Source organism: Rattus rattus, chromosome 4, assembly GCF_011064425.1.
Source record: "Rattus rattus isolate New Zealand chromosome 4, Rrattus_CSIRO_v1, whole genome shotgun sequence".
Taxonomy (NCBI): domain Eukaryota; kingdom Metazoa; phylum Chordata; class Mammalia; order Rodentia; family Muridae; genus Rattus; species Rattus rattus.
Genome location: NC_046157.1, coordinates 138,461,996 through 138,479,918, shown reverse-complemented (window position 1 = coordinate 138,479,918; position 17,923 = coordinate 138,461,996). Strand labels below are relative to the sequence as shown.

Here is a 17,923-nt window from a genome sequence, read left to right as displayed (position 1 = left end):
GATTTGGGGGTAGAATCCTAACTGTTACTATTTCAGACAGTCTAGCCATGCTGCCTAGGCGGACCAGGAACAGCTCCTGCCATCACTCCCAGCTTGCCTGCAATCTTGTCTTAGCAGATAGTCTATCCTGGAAACAGCATACATTGAGTTTTAGGTGGTCATAAGAGGCAGCTCAGTAACACTGGTGCATTAAAAAAAAGGACATTATGGCCATCCAAATGTATCACATTGTGTCTTCCTTTCTCTCTAATTCAATCAGTCTCAAGAAATAGATTCTCAGGCTGTTAAAATAGCAAAGCATACCCTCAACAATGGAGTTACCTGAATGTGTGTAAGACTTACCAATCAAGAATCAATGCTATTTCACTACTATACTTTTCTTTGCCCTTTGAGACCTGGTCTCACTATGTCATGCAGGATGACCTTAAATTGATCCTCCTGTCTCAGTCTCTTGCACTTTGCTATATATCCTTAGATAATTGCTGTTCTTTATTGAAAGCATTTTCTACCAGTTCTTTAACAGAACAGTTTAGAGTGCTTAAGAAAAAAAAAAACCAAAAAACCCCCCCAAAACCTCCCCCCCAAAAACAAAAACAACCCAACACAGGATTGGTAAGTTTACTGGAGTCCAGCATCTGACTTGAGTTTTAAAAGACGTGAGTTTCTGTGTTGCATGTAACCTTTCTGCTCCTCATATCCATCCCATAGAAAAGAAGCATTCAAGTTCTCTACAGAACGGGGGGGGGGGGTCCAGTGTAGTGAGAGGCTGTATTAGCAAGCTAGAGAAAATGTTCTCACACTCCCACAAGCTGAATAATCTAGCAGTCTTCAGTTGTGCTTCAACATTTGAAGACTTGTCAAAGGTTCTTAATGCTGTAAAATTGTAAATACTGCTTGGCATAGCCAGGAAAGGGTTAAGTTTAAAAATCCTGAGACAGTTTCAGCCAAAAACAAAAATACCCCAACTAACCAACCAAACAACCAAACAAAAAACCTCAGTCAATGTGGGATGCTAATTATGGGAATAGAAGGGAAAATTAACAGACTAGGAAAGTCTATACACATCATAGCCTTGTGAAAAACTGGCTCTGCTAGTCCAGTTTTTCTTCCAAAACCAACAAAGAGACATAAAAGTAGTTAAGGGATCAGCTCAGTGTTAGGTTACTTGCTTAGCATGCTAGATAGAGCCCAGGGTTCAAGCCCAGCATACTTGAAGATGTAGGCTATGGTAGAACACTGGACTAGTATGAACAGGTGCTGGGTTTAATCCCAGTGTGATAGAAACATGTTTAATAAAAAAAAAAAGCTAGACACAAAAGTCATACACACATTATGATTCCATTTATTTGAAATATTGAGTTGCTAAATTCACATAAAGCAGATTGTGGGTTGCCAGAGGAATTAAGAAAAGGGAAAGTTAACCATCTAGTAGGTGTAGGATTTTATCTAGATGATGGAAATCTTCGTGGACTGCACAGGATTGGGATGCCCAATATGTGAATGCAAATGATCCACTTTACAATTTTGTTAATTACATTATCAATTAAAAAATAAAAATATTCATCCCTGGAAATAAGCCGGCCTTTTACTTGATATTAGTCTTTGTATGGAGAATGCTTAAAATCTGAAGAAAATTTAGTATCAGGCAAGGTGGCATGGATGAACAGTGCTTTCCTGGGCTTGACAGTTAACTTAATGGAATGTGGTACCGTTCATGACATGGAAAATGCCAGAAGGGACAAATTTGGAGGAGAAATTTGTTGTTTGGGACCTGTGCTTCCCTGTAAATGTAACACACAAAGTCTAGAATTCATTGTAGAGGGAAGGGATTCCAACTATACAAAGTTGTATTCTTGGAGGAATGGTTTAGATTTTGAGAAGTACTTTTGTTACTCTAGTTCCAATGTCCTCAAATGAAGGTCAAGTGACAGTCACACAAAGATAGGCATTGTGATCTTTCCAGAGGTCCAATAGCTTACAAGTAATATGATCACAGGACTAAACTGCTTGGCACAACTCTGGTTTATACCTCTTGTCCTCATAAAATCGACACCATCCTTTCAGGGTGTGTGTGTGTGTGTGTGTGTGTGTGTGTGTGTGTGTGTGTGTGTGTGTGTGTGTGTGTGTGTGTGTGTGTGTGTGTGTGTGTGTGTGTGTTTTTAAGGGATCTCACTATGTAGCTCTGGCTGGCCTGGAACTATGTAGACCAGGCTAGCCTCTGTCTCTCAAATCCTGGGATTAAAGGTGTGTCCCACCATGCCAGCTTCCACCCTTTCACTCTTACTATGTCTCAGTAATTGTTAGGTGTGGTTGCTCTGCAGAAAGGAGAAAGGAAATCCATGTGACCTGAGCTTCCAGACCACAGACAGCCCAACCTAGCCTGTTTCTGCCTTCTGTGTCCCTGAGTCTGGGATTACAAGGGCATGCTATCGTGCCCACCTTTTGCATTTTATATAATCACATAATTCAGAATAAAGGTGATCAGAGTTATTGTTCTTTCAGGGCATGCACACACTTCCTAACTGTAAGCTGCTGGACGTCTCCATTAGATACTCAATAGGAGAACAGTACTTGGGAGTTTTAGATCACTGTTCAACCTTACTGACAAAAAAAATTCAGTAAAATTGAGTGTTTAGATGTGTTGTGTAAATTATAGTTTTCTGTTCCTATGCATTACAAGCCTGTGATTATTTAATGCAATCTTTGCTCATTTGACAAAATAAACTCAAGTCCAAGAAAATGAGGGTAAACACATACTAGGCTTGGGGGGGGGTGTGTCCCATGCCCAAAAAAGAGACTTTACAGAGATTTTAAAAGCATGTTTATGTGACTGCACATAAATGTCTGTGTAAAAAGGGCATTATGACAGTTGATACCACAAAGATTACAGTAAGAAAAGCACTTTATGACAATATTTCACAAATTCACAAGGATCACTTTAATATACAAAGTAACTGCTACCATTCTGAACACAAAGCAGCCAGTATGTACATAGTGTTAATAAAATGCATGGTGTCTTGGTACTTTTATTCTTTACACATAAAGCACAAAAAGATTTAGGTAAAAAATTTAAACAGGGACGTTTCTAGATTGTGGGAACGTTATTAGAAATGTATGTCCCTTCTCATAGTTATTAGTATTCTTCTCCAATAGGAACATCAGAGTTAAAGCTCATACCCTGTTTTGTGCTAACAGTTCCGGGGAGGTATTTTCTACTCCAGTACTCAAGGAAAACCCAAAAAGCCAAACACCATTCTAGGACTTCCCTGGTTATTTTGTTTTTCAAAAGTTTCAAGTGACATGTCTAGGTTGGAAATGATCCCTTCCACTGGGGCATTATAACCGATGTGTACAGATCAGTTGAAGACAGCTTTACACAGAAAACTGCTAACTAGCACACTTCTTCACCATCCTAATAAATCTACACACACAGAAAAATGTTGACAAAATTTCCCACTTTTAATATAAATAATTTTATTACATACACATTGAAGTGGCACCTGGGTAAAAATACGTCTATAAAGCACTTACCAATTCAATTTTAAAAAACATAAGAAAATAAAACTTCCCAAATATAATAAATCATTTCATGTGGCCAACATAGATTATGATCTGCAGTGATCTTTCTTCTCTACTGATTTTCAACATCTCAGACTTACTCTCATCTCTTGAGATGTCCATTAGATAGAAGCTTAGAAATGCTATACTTCTATGGGCAAGTAGTAGATCATGCCTGGGAAGTTTCCTACTGTTTGACCCTCTCGGATACTTCCTATAGATTACTCTTCTTCCTTTTTCTTGCTGGTAACAATTTAATATTTACCCAGCTGGCCCCCGCCCCACCAGAGTGGGACAGGCCGGCTCATCATCAGCATCTGTTCTCACACTGACAACTCGCTTCCCAAACTTTGCTCTCTTATTTATTTTTTTTTTAATTTTTCTTTTTTTAAAAAATAAATTTCAAGCTAAAACACCTGAAATATAATTCCTCCATTCAAATGTTATCTGGTCCTTGTTAAAGTTTGTCTGCCCCTGAGGACACATACAAAGGCTTAAAACTACATTCACTAATCAGTAAGCATACCATGAGCAGATGAGTCAGCGGAACTTCAGCACCCTGTTTGATTTGTTTGAAATTCTTCCATACTGACTCAACTTCATGATACCTTCAACCCCTCAAGGATTATATGCCTCTCTTGGCCATTGATTCTAGAAAGTCAAGGAAACCAGTTCCTAGTACATAACAGTGACTGTTAACTTAAAAAGTCAACATTATTAACATTGAAAGTAATCAAGACACACACAAGCCACCCAAAACTCTAGTTGTGCTTTGTACATTTCAGTGAACAAGTTTATTCTAGAATGACTCACCTACAGGCCTAACAAAGCAGTCTTTACTCCCCTCAGTCAGAAACCAGTCAAGTTTAGGCAGCATTTCTCTCAAGTTAACAAAGCCAAATTAAAATGTTTTAGTAACAATGATTACATGGTTTTCCATGATGACAAATTAATTACTTTAACAACGTTTGTAATCTTCTGAATATTTTTTTTTGGCATACTCTACATAGATGGAGTGAGGATGAGATTTAAAATTATAAGTACTTATTTTTCCTTCAGTATTAGTCAAATCTAATCCCCAGATATTTAGCTTTTATAGCATGCTTAAGGCTATCTATGATATTGTAATCAATGAAAAGCTTCCATTAAGGAGTCATGATTTGAAGAGGAGGAAGACAAAAGGGTCAGCTGAGAACTCACTGATGAGGAATTTCCCAAGTTGCTGATACCCAAACTGGGTCATTTAAAAAAAGTGCAAGTTCTACTGAACATTTACAAAGAATTACTGTAAGTACAACCCCAAGTAAATATACAGCCTTTGTATTGGGCCCCGGGGAGTGATATGCCAATAGTTTTCAGTGTTACAAAGGCAAAACAAAAGCCTCTGGAAGGAACTGAAAATGAAGCAGCTATAGGGAGAGAAACCAACTTGCGTTACTAGCTGACTGGCGTCCACAGAGAATTAAAGCTTCCTAAATAGGAAAGACAACATTTAGATTGAAGTCACTTCAAGTAAGTAAAAGCATTCCGGGTTATATGAATGTTTGTTTCTGAGCCCCAATATTTGTATAAATCCATGTCACCTAAGTGGTTGAAAACAGTAGGGAGGAGTCCTGAGAGACAGAGACAAACGTCAGCCAAGAGGACTTTTGATTGGACAGCCTGCCTGACTGGCCTTGTGCTTCAGACACTAGCACTGTTTGCTGACCTACCATCGAAACGCGTCCTGACAAAAATCCCTGTTCAAATGAAACACCACAAGTTTTTGCCCAAAATGATTCTTGAAACAAGTCTCTTAAAAGCTATTATCAAAATGTTCTTACCAATTTATAGCTGCCGGAAACAAAGCAGGGGAAAGCGGCTTTGGGGTTTAGGAGTTTTCAAGTGACTGGTAACATACTCAAAGCATCAAGCCAAACAACAACAAAACCAAAAATTAATAAAAACTGGAAGAAAAGAGAAAACCCAGTTGTGAGTGCTGGAGTAATACAGTCACTGAAACACCAGAAGAGATGCAGGAGAATGCACAGAAGAGTGGAGTCTCATCTGACCTCAATATGCTATAATAATCAGCATTCCTGACATAACAGCTCTCAGAGCATTTAGATGATATACTGTATGTATGTATATATGTACACATATATTACAAAATGCCACTTCCCCACCCACTCTATAACATCTAAACAAGCACAGCACCTAGGACAATATGATGGTTGCTAATATGGTACTTGCTTTCGATAAAGAACTTAAATTGTATCTCATATCAATTTTTTAAATATGAACATATTGGATCTAGCCCTTTCTAAACCATTTTTCAGTTAAACACTATCAAAGCTTGAAAACTCAGAAGAGTAATATATCAAAAATAAACCCCTCCCCATTTCATTTTTATTAGAGTTAATCTGTCCTATAGATAAAAGTGCCACTAATATATGCAAAGTGAGCAATACCAAACTTGCTATTTTCTAGGCAAATCAGTAGCATATGTACAGATTCCTATGACATTTTCATTCCCTTTTGGCCAATATGAAGAGAAAAACATTACCGGTAAGGTGGCCACATACAATCTTGGATATAAGAGTCTAAAAAATTATGTCATTTTCTTAATAAAGATTCTCCATGTAGCTCAAAAACAAGTTTTTTTCTAATTCTCATGTTAAAAAAAATTCAGCTTGCATTAAAGCGGCTTGATTTCTTTCTGTATGAACTGAAATTTCAAACGCAGATTTCACAACACCACATATTTCTCACATGAAGTAACTGGTGTCAAACCAGTACAGTCATGCTTCAAGCATAAAGGCCCAGGCCTCTGTAAATTAATATCCATCCAATTAGGAAGTATGACTGAGACTGCCTTGGTCTCTAAGGGTTAAGAGGACCATCCATTTCCTCACTATGTAGAAAACTTCAACTTTTGAAGACAGACACTTAGAGATTACAACGTCTACACCCTCCTCAAATTTTCCACTTGTGACATTTAAAATTAAAATGCTCAATCTGACATTTTGACTTAATATCAAGTAATTCCAGTTTGTTGACAGATTTGTGATTCTGCTTCATTTTTTGTTTCACCAAGTTTAGCAAATGATACATCTACATGCTAGTACAGACAGTTTTTATGCTATCTCTTTCCCAGTAAGCTCAGCAGGACAAACATCAAACTTTAGTCGTTTGAAAGCCTTCTGGAGAATCTGGTGAACTGTCCAGACATAAGGATTATTACATCACTCAACTCTTAGAATGATGTTCCTTCACAAACTGTTCATCCTTGAAAAAAGACAATGGCTTGTTATAAACAACATACAACATTTACAGACAGCAACCTAAAGTCTTACTTTAAAAATGGGCCAAACATTTTACACTCTTATATATTCTGACATAAAGATCAGCTTTCTTAATATCCCAAAGCAAATATAAAACCTCCTTGTGAGTCTGAGTTCTTCCTCAAACATGACGTAATCTAACACGCTGGCTCCACTGTCCTCTTATTTGTCTTTTAGAGAGGTAACTCTTAGATTTTATCAGGCTTAATGAAAAAAAAAAAAGAATTATTATTCAGTCTTATCAGAAACAATGTTACATACAAATGTAGACTATGAGTTAGGATTTAAGTAGGGAGCATCTTTAGAAACAGACCAGCTTTTGGATAGTTAAAGCAGAACCACCTTTTTTTGGGAGAAAAAAAGTGTTTTGCCAAATATTGTACCATAGCACACATTCCAATGCCTGAAGAAAATTACTTTTCTTGTGTGCATTTAACACAATGTTTTAGAATCACATCCTTGTAACTTCGACTTAAAGAAAATTCCAAGAGATTTTCAGATAAAAATATGTGAATATAAGAAAAGTTGTCAATTTAGTACTTTCTGAGGGCAATCACTTTGCCTGGGCATCTTGAAAACGTTCCTGTTGGTTGCACAGTGTAAATGCCAGTGAATGAGAAATAGCTTTTCAGGTAAATGAGTGACAGTTAAGGATTTTGAAAGCAAGGACAAAAGTTTTTATTTATTAAAAACCTTATTATACCTCAAGGAGTTGCCTTCCTGGCCAGCACCTGTTCATTAAGATTTAGTACTAACCAAAATAAGCTTTATACTATGATTTTAACTGAACTCAAAATTCAATACCATATTTTCCACTCAGCTGGCTACTTCTTTTAATTCAAATGGCGAACACACAGAACTGAAGAAGCAACAACTGCCCTATGGAAGAGCTGTAACTACCACCAAACGCTTCCCAGAACCAAGGACAGCGTGTTGTCAGTACTGAAGAGAGGAACATACATAGAACGTTTACTCCTCAACACCACACTAAGATCCTTATTTAAAGGATGTCTTTAATAGTTTTACATAATCCACAATGAAGTGTAAAAACATCAATTTGGCAATCAACACTTCTTCATTGCACCTTACTTACTTTCCTCATGTGTCCCACACATTACTTCAGCTCAGGAGGCTGGGTAATTGTCCCTAAGGCAATCACGGAGCTCAGCACAAACCTTGAAATCATTAAAAAGAAAACAAACAAAACAAACCTAAAACAAAAATAAGAAAGCCAAGATTTCATTTTCCTCATTTCCCCCAACAATTTACAAATAAGCAAATGATTACTTCTTGAGGGTGGTGGAGGTGAGGGCAGAGGTCTCCTCATGGTTCCTGGCGCTGCATTACTTCGTGAGGGCAGAAGTGGAAGCGGTTGTGGACATTCACAGTTTAACGCGAAAGCAGAAATGAGTGAGATTCTGTAGTTGCTTCCAGGCAGTTTTGCGCATAGAAAAAAGAAATGTTTAGAAAATAAATGTTTATTTGTCTTTCTGGTTGTGGCCAATCCAGTCCATTTTCCACCACAATAGGTGAAAATTTAAATCCCAAATTAATCTGACTTGTGGCAGTAAAGGTCCTTAAGTGCTTTTAGCTCCTCAATCAATGTTTTGTTTTGGTTTTCAAGCACTGCCACTCTGTTCTCTAAACATTTCACATATTCTTTCTTCTTTCTACGACATTCTCTGGCTGCTTCCCTAAAAATGAAAAACACAAAAACATTATGTTTATAAACTCCATTCCACTAATTTCAGAACAGAATGTTTCTAGAGAAACAGCTGAGATACGCAAAGGATATTATACATACAGTAAATGATGTTTAGGTTGCCCCTTGCTGCTTAGCTAAACACCCTGAGTTCAACCCCTGAATCCCACATGGTTGAAGGTAAGAACCTACTTTTTTCCTTTACTTATCTGCTTGCATACATGTGCACACGCACTATGGAGAAAACATACTTTCAACTCCCTAAAACTGGCTCAGTAGGGAAAGTGCCAGATGCACTAGCAGTAGACTGGATTCATATGCCCTGCACCCTGATAAAAGCCAACAGTGGGCTGGGACAGAGGCAGAGTGATCCATGGAATGGACTGGCCATAGAGCCTAGCTCAATCCTTGAGCTTCAGATTTAATGCAAGACTCTTATAAAGGAAGGTTATTGGGAAGTATGTAGGCCAACTGCAGATCTCCTTTTCCCCTCTGTTTCTCCAAATCTAATTCCCAGTCTCATTCCCAGCTTTGCAGCAGAACACCTGCAGAGGCTTCCTTCAAAGCCTGCTAACCTCTGCCTCCTGCCCCCAACTCATTGCCTTATCCCAGACCCTAACTCCACAGGAACTCCCCCTGGAATCCAGATGCCACTCTGACCAGGGCAACAGGTAGACTAATTCCTGATCTTCCCTTACATTTCCTCTAATCCAAATCCAATCCCTAGCTATGCAGATCATATCGAGGCCTCTGTGCCCCATTCCTGCACCCATCCTCAACTCTCCCTAAATTCCTCCAAGTCTAGTCCCCCAGTCACATACCCCTACCCTATAGAAGATTACTTGTGACTTCTCACTCTGACCCCATTCCCAGGGTCTAAGCAGATCTTGGTGGAATACCCTGCTTTGCTCCTCCCTGTGCACCCCAAGTCTAGGACCATCCTAGACGTGTCAGATCCCAGAAGAATTTCCTACTAGGCAACATAGAGCAACCACACTCTCCTAAGAATCAGAGGGCAACAGAAACCAAGGACTAAATCACCCTCACAACAAACACAAGATCAGATTCCAGCACCCAGAATTTCATTCTTCTCAAACCAGATGCCTAGATGTCAGCATAAAACTAGTAATAGCCAGGACAATGTCTCCACTAGAGCCCAGCAAACCCACCAGAGCAGGCCTGGAGTACTGTAACAGAGCTGAAACACAAGAAAAGACTTAAAAATAGCCTTCATCAATATGATAGAGGAAATGAAGAAATCCCTTAAAGACATCCATGAAGTCACAAACAAGGAGTGGAATGGAAGGGATAAAACAGTTCAAAACCTGAAAGTGGAAACAAGAGTCAATAAAGGAAACCCAAACTGAGGAAAATCTGGAGATAAAACTTGGAATAGGAACTACAGAGTCAAGCCACACCAACAGAGAACAAAGATGATGAGAGAATCTCAGGTTTTGAAGACAGGACACAAGAAATGATCAAAGAAAATGTTAAATCTAAAAATTCCTGGCAAAAGACATCCTACAAACTCGTGGAAACTGAACAACACACTCTGGAATGAAAGATGGGTCCACCCAGACAGTAAGAAACTAAAGACTTCCTAGAATTGAACGAAAACGAATACACAACATCCAAACTCATGGAACACTACCACATTGGTTCTAAGAGGCAAGTTCATAGCTTTAAGTGCTTGCATGAAAAAGTGCTTGCAGAGATCTCATACAAAGTAACTTGACAACATACACGAAAGCTCTAGAACAAAAAGCAGAAATACTTCTGGACTTTGGCTACGTTTGTAGGTTCTTTTTCTTCTACCCTTTCAACCCACTAACATTAGATAGGGGAGAAAGAAGCATAGAGGGGGAAGTAGACGTCATTATCTTCAGACTACTTCCTGCTGATTAGGGGCTCAAATTCCTCGGGGCAAGATTATCTTCACTGTCAGGGATTTCTTCTTTTTCTTGTTTCTTCTTTGCACACGACTAATTAACAAACAACCACCACCACCACCCAACAACCTTCTGGGCCTAGCATTTCTGAACCCTCTGAAGTCACCAGAATTCCAAACATCACACCCTCCCTCCCAGAAACTATCACTAACAAACCAGAGCACGAGGCAGCAGAGCTGCTGTGGACGGTCTGCAGGAGCCCCATGTCCGCACCCCTGGGATCAAAACAAAAACGTGCTTTTTTTTTTTGGGGGGGGGGGTCAAAGAAACCAAAAATCCCAAAATTCTCACTACACACCTCAAAGTAGTAGAGGGAAAGAAATAATAAAACTCAGGGCCCAAATCATTAAAATAGAAACAAAACAAAGAATCAATGAAACAGAGTTGGTCCTTTGAGAAAAATCATTAACATTAGCAAACCCTTATCCAAATTAACTAACAGGTAGAGAGGGAATATTCAAATTAACAAAGTTAAAAAATGAAAAGTGGGGCACAACAACAGACCAAGGAAATCCAGAGAACTACAAGGACATACTTAGAAACCATTATTCCACCAAATTGTAAAAATCTAAAAGAAATGGGTAATTTTCTCAATAGGAAAACCAAGATCAGATAAACAGTTTAATTAGACCCACAACCTCTAATAAAGCAGTCATTAACTGTCTTCCCCCAAAAAATCAGGCCCAAGGCCAGATGATTTTAGCAAATACAATTCTACCAGACTTTCAAAGAATATTTAATGCCAATAATTCTTACAATACTCTACAAAACAGAATCATTTTATGTGGGCCCTGATAGCCAAACCACATAAAGACCCAACAAAGAAAGAGAATCACAGACCAATTCCCCATTATGGACATAACTTCAAAAATTCTCAAGAAAAAACTTCCAAACTGAATTCATGAACACATCAAAGAGATCATCAACCCTGATCAAGTAGGATTCCTTCCAGAGATATAGGGATGGCTCAACATATGTAAATAGATAAATGTAATCTACCATATAAACAAACCAAAAGACAAAAAAAAAAAAATCACAAAATATTTTCATTAGTTGACAAAATCCAACACTTCTTCACAAAGTCCTGGAGAGATTAGGGTTACAAGGGACATACCTCAATATAATAAAGGCAATCAACACTAAGCCTATACCCAGCATCAATTTAAATAGAGACAAACTCAAAGCAATTCTACTAAATCAGGTACAAGACAAGGCTGTCCATTTGTTCTATATCTATTCAATACAGTACTTGAATTTAGCCAGAGCAATAAGATGACTGAAGGAGATCAAGGGGATACACATAGGAAAGGAAAAGCCAACGTGTCTTTACTTAGAGATGATATGATGTTATACATAAGTGAATCAAAAACTCCACCAGCAAACTCCTATAGCTGGGGGACAGTCAGCACAGCTGATGGCTACATAAATCAGTAACTCTTCTATGCAAATGACAAGTGGACTGAAATCAAGGATATAATTCCTTTCACAATAGCCTTAAATAATATAAAGTATTTTGGGATCATTCTACCTAAGTAATCGACAGACTTTATAATAAAAACTTTAAGACAATAAGAAAGAAATTGAAGATATCAGAAGATAGAAAGATCTTCCATGGTCATGGATCGGTAGGATTAATACAGTAAAAATGGCCATCCTAGCAAAAGTAATATGCCCATCAAAATTCCAACACAAATCTCCAGGGAATTCGAAAGGACAATTTTCCGATTCATATGGAAACATAAAAACCCCAGGATAGTTAAAACAATCCTGAATAAAAGGACTGCAGGAGATATTGCTAGCCCTGATGCCATCTTGTACTACAGAGCTACAGTAATAAAACGAGCATGGTAATAGCCCAAGAAGAGACACACTAGTCAAAAAACTCCAATTAAAGACCCAGACACAGATGCACCCAGACATCTACGGACACCTGATTACTGATAAATACATACTGAAACAGACATCATCTTCAACAAATGGTGCCAATAAAACTACATCACTAGATGCGGAAGAATCCAAACAGATCTTCACCCTGTACAAAACTCAACTTCACATGGATCAAAGACTAACATAAAATCTGACAACAGAACCTGGTAAAGAGAAAGTGAAGGACAGTTTTGAATTCATTGGCACAGGTAAAGACTTTCTGTACAGAAACACATGAGCAGTGACAGGGGGGTCCCTGAGGCTTGCCAGGTAGCCATTCTAGCTGTCAAGCTCCAGAAGCTCCAGGTTCATTGAGAAACATTTTTACAAAAAATAAGGTGAAAACAAAGGGTTGCTCGTGCACACACACATATACACACGCACGTACAAAATTTTAGCACAGACTTAGATGATACACAGATAGCCAATAGGCTCAGTATCAATAACTAGGGGAATGCAAATCAGAACCACAAGATAGTACTTGACAACTATTAGGAGAGCTATACTAAAAATGACAATCAATACTATAAGAAATTATTAAATGAAAGTATTAAACGAAAGGATGTAAGAAGCTAGCACAGTTCTATCTACAATTGGGAATATAAACTGCTATAGCTGAGCAAATCTGTAGAATGCATAGCATTTACAAATGGCCCAATTTCTGCCAAGGCTACCAACAGAATGGTGTGTGTATGTGTGTAGAACACTATGAATAGAATTAAGCATACAATTCATCAATCTCATATATACATATATATGACAAATGGATGAAGAAAATAAGGTGCTTACATACAATAAACTGTTACTTGGCCTTTAAAATGAAGAACACCTTGGTATGTGCTATAATGTGGACCCTGCTTTGTGAAGTAAGCTAATCATAAAAGACGAAACTGTAGAATTCTGCTTCTAAGATTAACGTTTATTCATCTGCCAGAAGATAGGAATGGGGATAGTGGGGGTTTAATACAGAGAGGTTTGGGGTTCTTGTCTTGAGAGAAGATCTTGCTCTACATCACAGATTAGCATGGAACTTACTGTGTAGCATGGGTTGGTCTCAAATTCATAGCAAACCTACCTCAGTTACATGGGTAGTGACCACACACATTATACTCATGACCATTAGGTTGAGTGTTTTGCAAGATAAAAATGTTCTGGAAATCTATTAAACCATGATGGTAATATACATAGTACCCCTGAACTGTACACTTAAAAATGGTCAAGATATTAAATTCTGCTGTTTTTTTTTCTTCCAGGATTAAAAGGGAGGCTTGAAACATCTTAACAAATTAAGAGAATAAAAAAAATGTATTCTTTCAGCAAGCTTCAAAACAAATTCATTCATTCAAAAGATATATCTATTGTTCAATAATTCTAGCAGTAAAAAGTAAAAATATTCTAGTTTTGGAAAACATGAATTATTTGTAATAGAAGCATATATGTGCCTTGCAAATTATGTAAGGAAGAAGGTTACTAAAATTTAAGGAGATAAACACCTTATTTGGGATAGAGGCAATTAGATAACAGTAAACGTGTTTTGTCATTTCACTTTAAGTGCTATCTGCTGAGAAGGGTAGTTTTAACCTCTGCAGAGCATGGAGACTATAGAAATTTGCATGCTCTGGAATGCTTTCTTCTCTAGGAAAGAATGCAGAGTCTTAACAATCTTCTGTGGTACAGATACAGGGGAAGGAGCACAGCTGAGTGGGAGGATCAAGAAATGGATGTGTTATGTGCACAACAGCCTGTGCTTCTGTCTCAGTCCTGCTGAATAGACCTTATTGGCCTCAAAATCTCAATCCTCTGGTCTGAGTGCTGGGACTACAGGAGCCCACCACACCCTGGCTGAGTAAGGGTTAAAGCAATTAAGGAAAGGGCAACCTTCCAGGCCTTACTCCAGCATTCACTATAGCTCTTAGAGAAAAGTTACATCATCTTGAGACTAAGAGAGAGATAGATGCCGGAGTCTGAGCCTTAATCAGAACAGATACTCCTGGAAAATAGCCCCAAATACAAACCCCTATGTAAGCCACAGTGTGGAAAAACGACACCAAAATAAATCAACAGCTAATGCTCTGGAAACTGATCCTTACACCAAAACAAGCTAGTTCTCAACACTCCTGAAGCCTGTGGTTCAGTGACAGTGACCCTATCAGAACAGCCTAACTCCTCCCCTAGACAGTAGCAATGTCCTCCTTCCAAATAGGAGAAAAATGTTCCTATGTCGAGGCTTAAAAAAATGACCTGGCAGCTTCTGGTCTCCATTTCTGCCCAGAGCTAAGGCTGTTCCACAGCCCTGCAGACCCAAAGCCTGCCCGGAGAAAGCTGTCTCCCAGGAGTGCTCTCACTCCTAAGCCCACAGGTGAGACCCCACTTTCACTCCAATAACTGTCCAAAGAGGTACCTGCCAGGAGCACACAGGACACAAGAACCACAGAGCAGCCTGGGACAAGATCATTTTGGTCTTCATCTGCCTACAGCCCTCTGTACCCAAAGCCTGCCTGCAGAGAGCTGATCTCCCAGGAGCGCTCTTACTCCTAAGATCACAGGCTCACAGACCTAGAGGAAGGACAAGCTCTAGTCAGACACAGCAAGACCAGCTAACATCAGGGATGACCAGAGGGCAAGAGGCAAGCACAAGAAGCTAAGCAACAGAAACCAAGACTACTTGGCATCATCGGAACCCAGTCCTCCCACCCACCAAATACTAAATACCTTAACACACTGGAAAAGCAAAATTTGGATTTAAAAATCACATCTCATGATGATGTAGAGGACTTTAAGAAGGACATAAATAACTCCCTTAAAGAAATACAGGACAACACACGTAAACAAGTAGAAGCCCTTAAAGAAGAAACACAAAAATCCCTTAAAGAGTTACAGGAAAACACAACCAAACAGGTAAAGGAATTGAATAAAACCAGCCAGGATCTAAAAATAGAAATAGAAAGAATAAAGGAATCACAAAGAGAGAGACAACCCTGGAGATAGAAAACCTAGGAAAGAGATCAGGAGTCATAGATGTAAGCATCACCAACAGAATAAAAGAGATTGAAGAGAGAATCTCAAGGGCAAAAGATACATAGAAAACCCTGACACAATAGTCAAAAAAACTGCAAAATGCCAAAAGCTCCTAACCCAAAACAACTAGGAAATCCAGGACTCAATGAGAAGATCAAACCTAAGGATAATAGGTATAGAAGAGAGCGAAGATTGGCAATTTAAAGGGCCAGTAAATACCTTAATTACCAAAATTATGGAAGTAAACTTCCTTAACCTAAAGAAAGATATGCCCATGAACATACAAGAAGCCCATAGAACTCCAAATACATTGGACCAGAAAAGAAATTCCTCCCGTCACATAATAGTCAATCAAAACACCAAATTCACAAAACAAATAAAGAATATTGAAAGCAGTAAGGGGAAAAGGTCAAGTAACATATAAAGGCAGGACCTATCAGAATTACACCAGACGTCTCCCAGAGACATCTGAAAGCCAGAAGATCCTGGGCAGATGGCATACAGACTCTACATGAATGTCAGCCCAGGCTACTATTATCCAGTAAAACTCTCAATTAACTTAGATGGAGAAACCAAGATATTCCATGACAAAACCAAATTTACACAATATCTTTCCACAAATCCAGCTCTACAAAGGATAAGAGATGGAAAACAACACAGAGAGAGAAACTATAACCTACAAAAAGCAAAAAAAAAAAAAAAAAAAAAAATTAAAAAAAAAAAAAAAAAAAATAAAAAAAATCAATCTTCTTTCAACAAACACAAGAAGGTAGCCACACAAACATAATTCCACCTCTAACAACAAAACAACAATCACTATTCCTTAATATCTCTTAGTATCAATGGATTCAATTCCCCAATAAAAAGGCATAGACTAACAGACTGCATACATAAACAGGACCCAACATTTTGCTGCATACAGGAAACAGACCTCAGGAAAAAGACAGACACTACCACAGAGTAAAAGGCTGGAAAACAATTTTCCAAGCAAATGGTCCCAAAAACCAAGCTGGAGTAGCCATTCTAGTATCGAATAAAATTGACTTTCAACTAAAAGTCATCAAAAAAGATGGAGGACACTTCATATTCATCAAAGGAAAAAAATCTACCAAGATGAACTCTCAATCCTAAATATCTATGCTCCGAATGCAAGGGCACCTACATACATAAAAGAAACCTTACTAAAGCTCAAAGCACACATTGCACCTCACACAATAATAGTAGGAGATTTCAACACCCCCCTCTCATCAATGGACAGATCATGGAGACAGGAACTAAACAGAGACAGGGTGAGACTAACAGAAGTTATGAACCAAATAGATTTAACAGATATCTACAGAACACTACCTTGTTTGTACTTTAATCATAATTCCTTTCTAAAGATTCTTTAAATATTATTTTTAAGTTGTTGGAATACTACATAATTGAATTCCTTGTGACACTGTCATCCTTTATATTGGGACTTAGCTCATGTTCTGCCATCCTCCTCTCTTCTCGTTGTTCCCTTTCCTCCCCCATTTCCTCTCATATGATCCTTCCCCACTCAAAATCTATGTTCTACATAGAAGATGAAACATGTTTCATGTCTTCCTGACTCTAGCTCAGTTATTTTAACAAAATCCTCAGTCCCATCCATTTTCCTGTACATTATATAGAACTACATGGTATCCATTTACTACTTTGTCTGTAATTGCTCATCCCTGAATGACTTGGTGGCTATCAGGCATTCTGCTGCAGTGAACCTAGATGGGCAGAATTTCTTTGCTGGCTCCAATCTCTTTGGTTAGATTTTCAGGAGCTGAAGAACAGATCAAGCAGTAGTTACAATTTTGTTTTCTGAGGAAATTCCAAAATGATTCCAACAATACTTGGAACAGTTTATATTTCCCTAGCAGTAGATTTCATCCTTCTGCTACTGTTTCTAGCATTATTATTCTTTATTCTTGATGATAGCCATTTTGAAATAATATAGAATCCAGTATAATTTTCAGTTGGATTCAGCTAATTTGAATAGTGAAAAATTTTCATATATTTATTGGATGTGTACCTGTCTTTTTCTGAGGACCATGATGTAATTCACTTTTCTATTTATTGACTAGACCAATTTCCTAAGTTTAAATTTTGAATTCTTTATAATTTTAGGTTTCAACCCTTTCTTAAATATGTAGTTGGCTATTTATTTTTCCTATTCTGTAGTCTATATTTTCATCCTGCTGATTATTTCTTTTGCTGCAAAGGAACATTTTGATTTCATGTGTTTCAACTGAGTAAGTCCTGTGATAATCACCTGAGATCCTACAGTCCTTTTAAGAAAGCCACTGAATGCACCTACAGCTTTTCCTCATGGCTTGTGTTCTGAGTCTTACAATCACGTCTTTAGTTCATTTTCAATTGATTGCTGTACAACACACAAAGTAAGGACCCAATTTCACCTCCTATATGTGAAC

At 38.1% G+C, this 17,923-nt stretch overlaps 1 protein-coding gene across 6 annotated transcripts in view; it reads right to left on the bottom strand.

Moving 5' to 3' along the window:
* Positions 1-2,804: 2,804 nt before the first annotated feature.
* Creb1 (cAMP responsive element binding protein 1) overlaps positions 2,805-17,923 on the bottom strand; it is a 68,337-nt gene continuing 53,218 nt past the window's right edge. For 5 of the 6 annotated variants that reach the window (XM_032901223.1, XM_032901224.1, XM_032901226.1 and 2 more), the window contains one exon: positions 2,805-8,575. In XM_032901223.1, coding sequence (XP_032757114.1) covers positions 8,431-8,575 — 145 coding nt within the window. In that variant the 3' untranslated portion in view covers positions 2,805-8,430. The remainder of the gene's footprint in view (positions 8,576-17,923) is intronic. The other variant, XR_004387729.1, reaches the window with a different exon arrangement.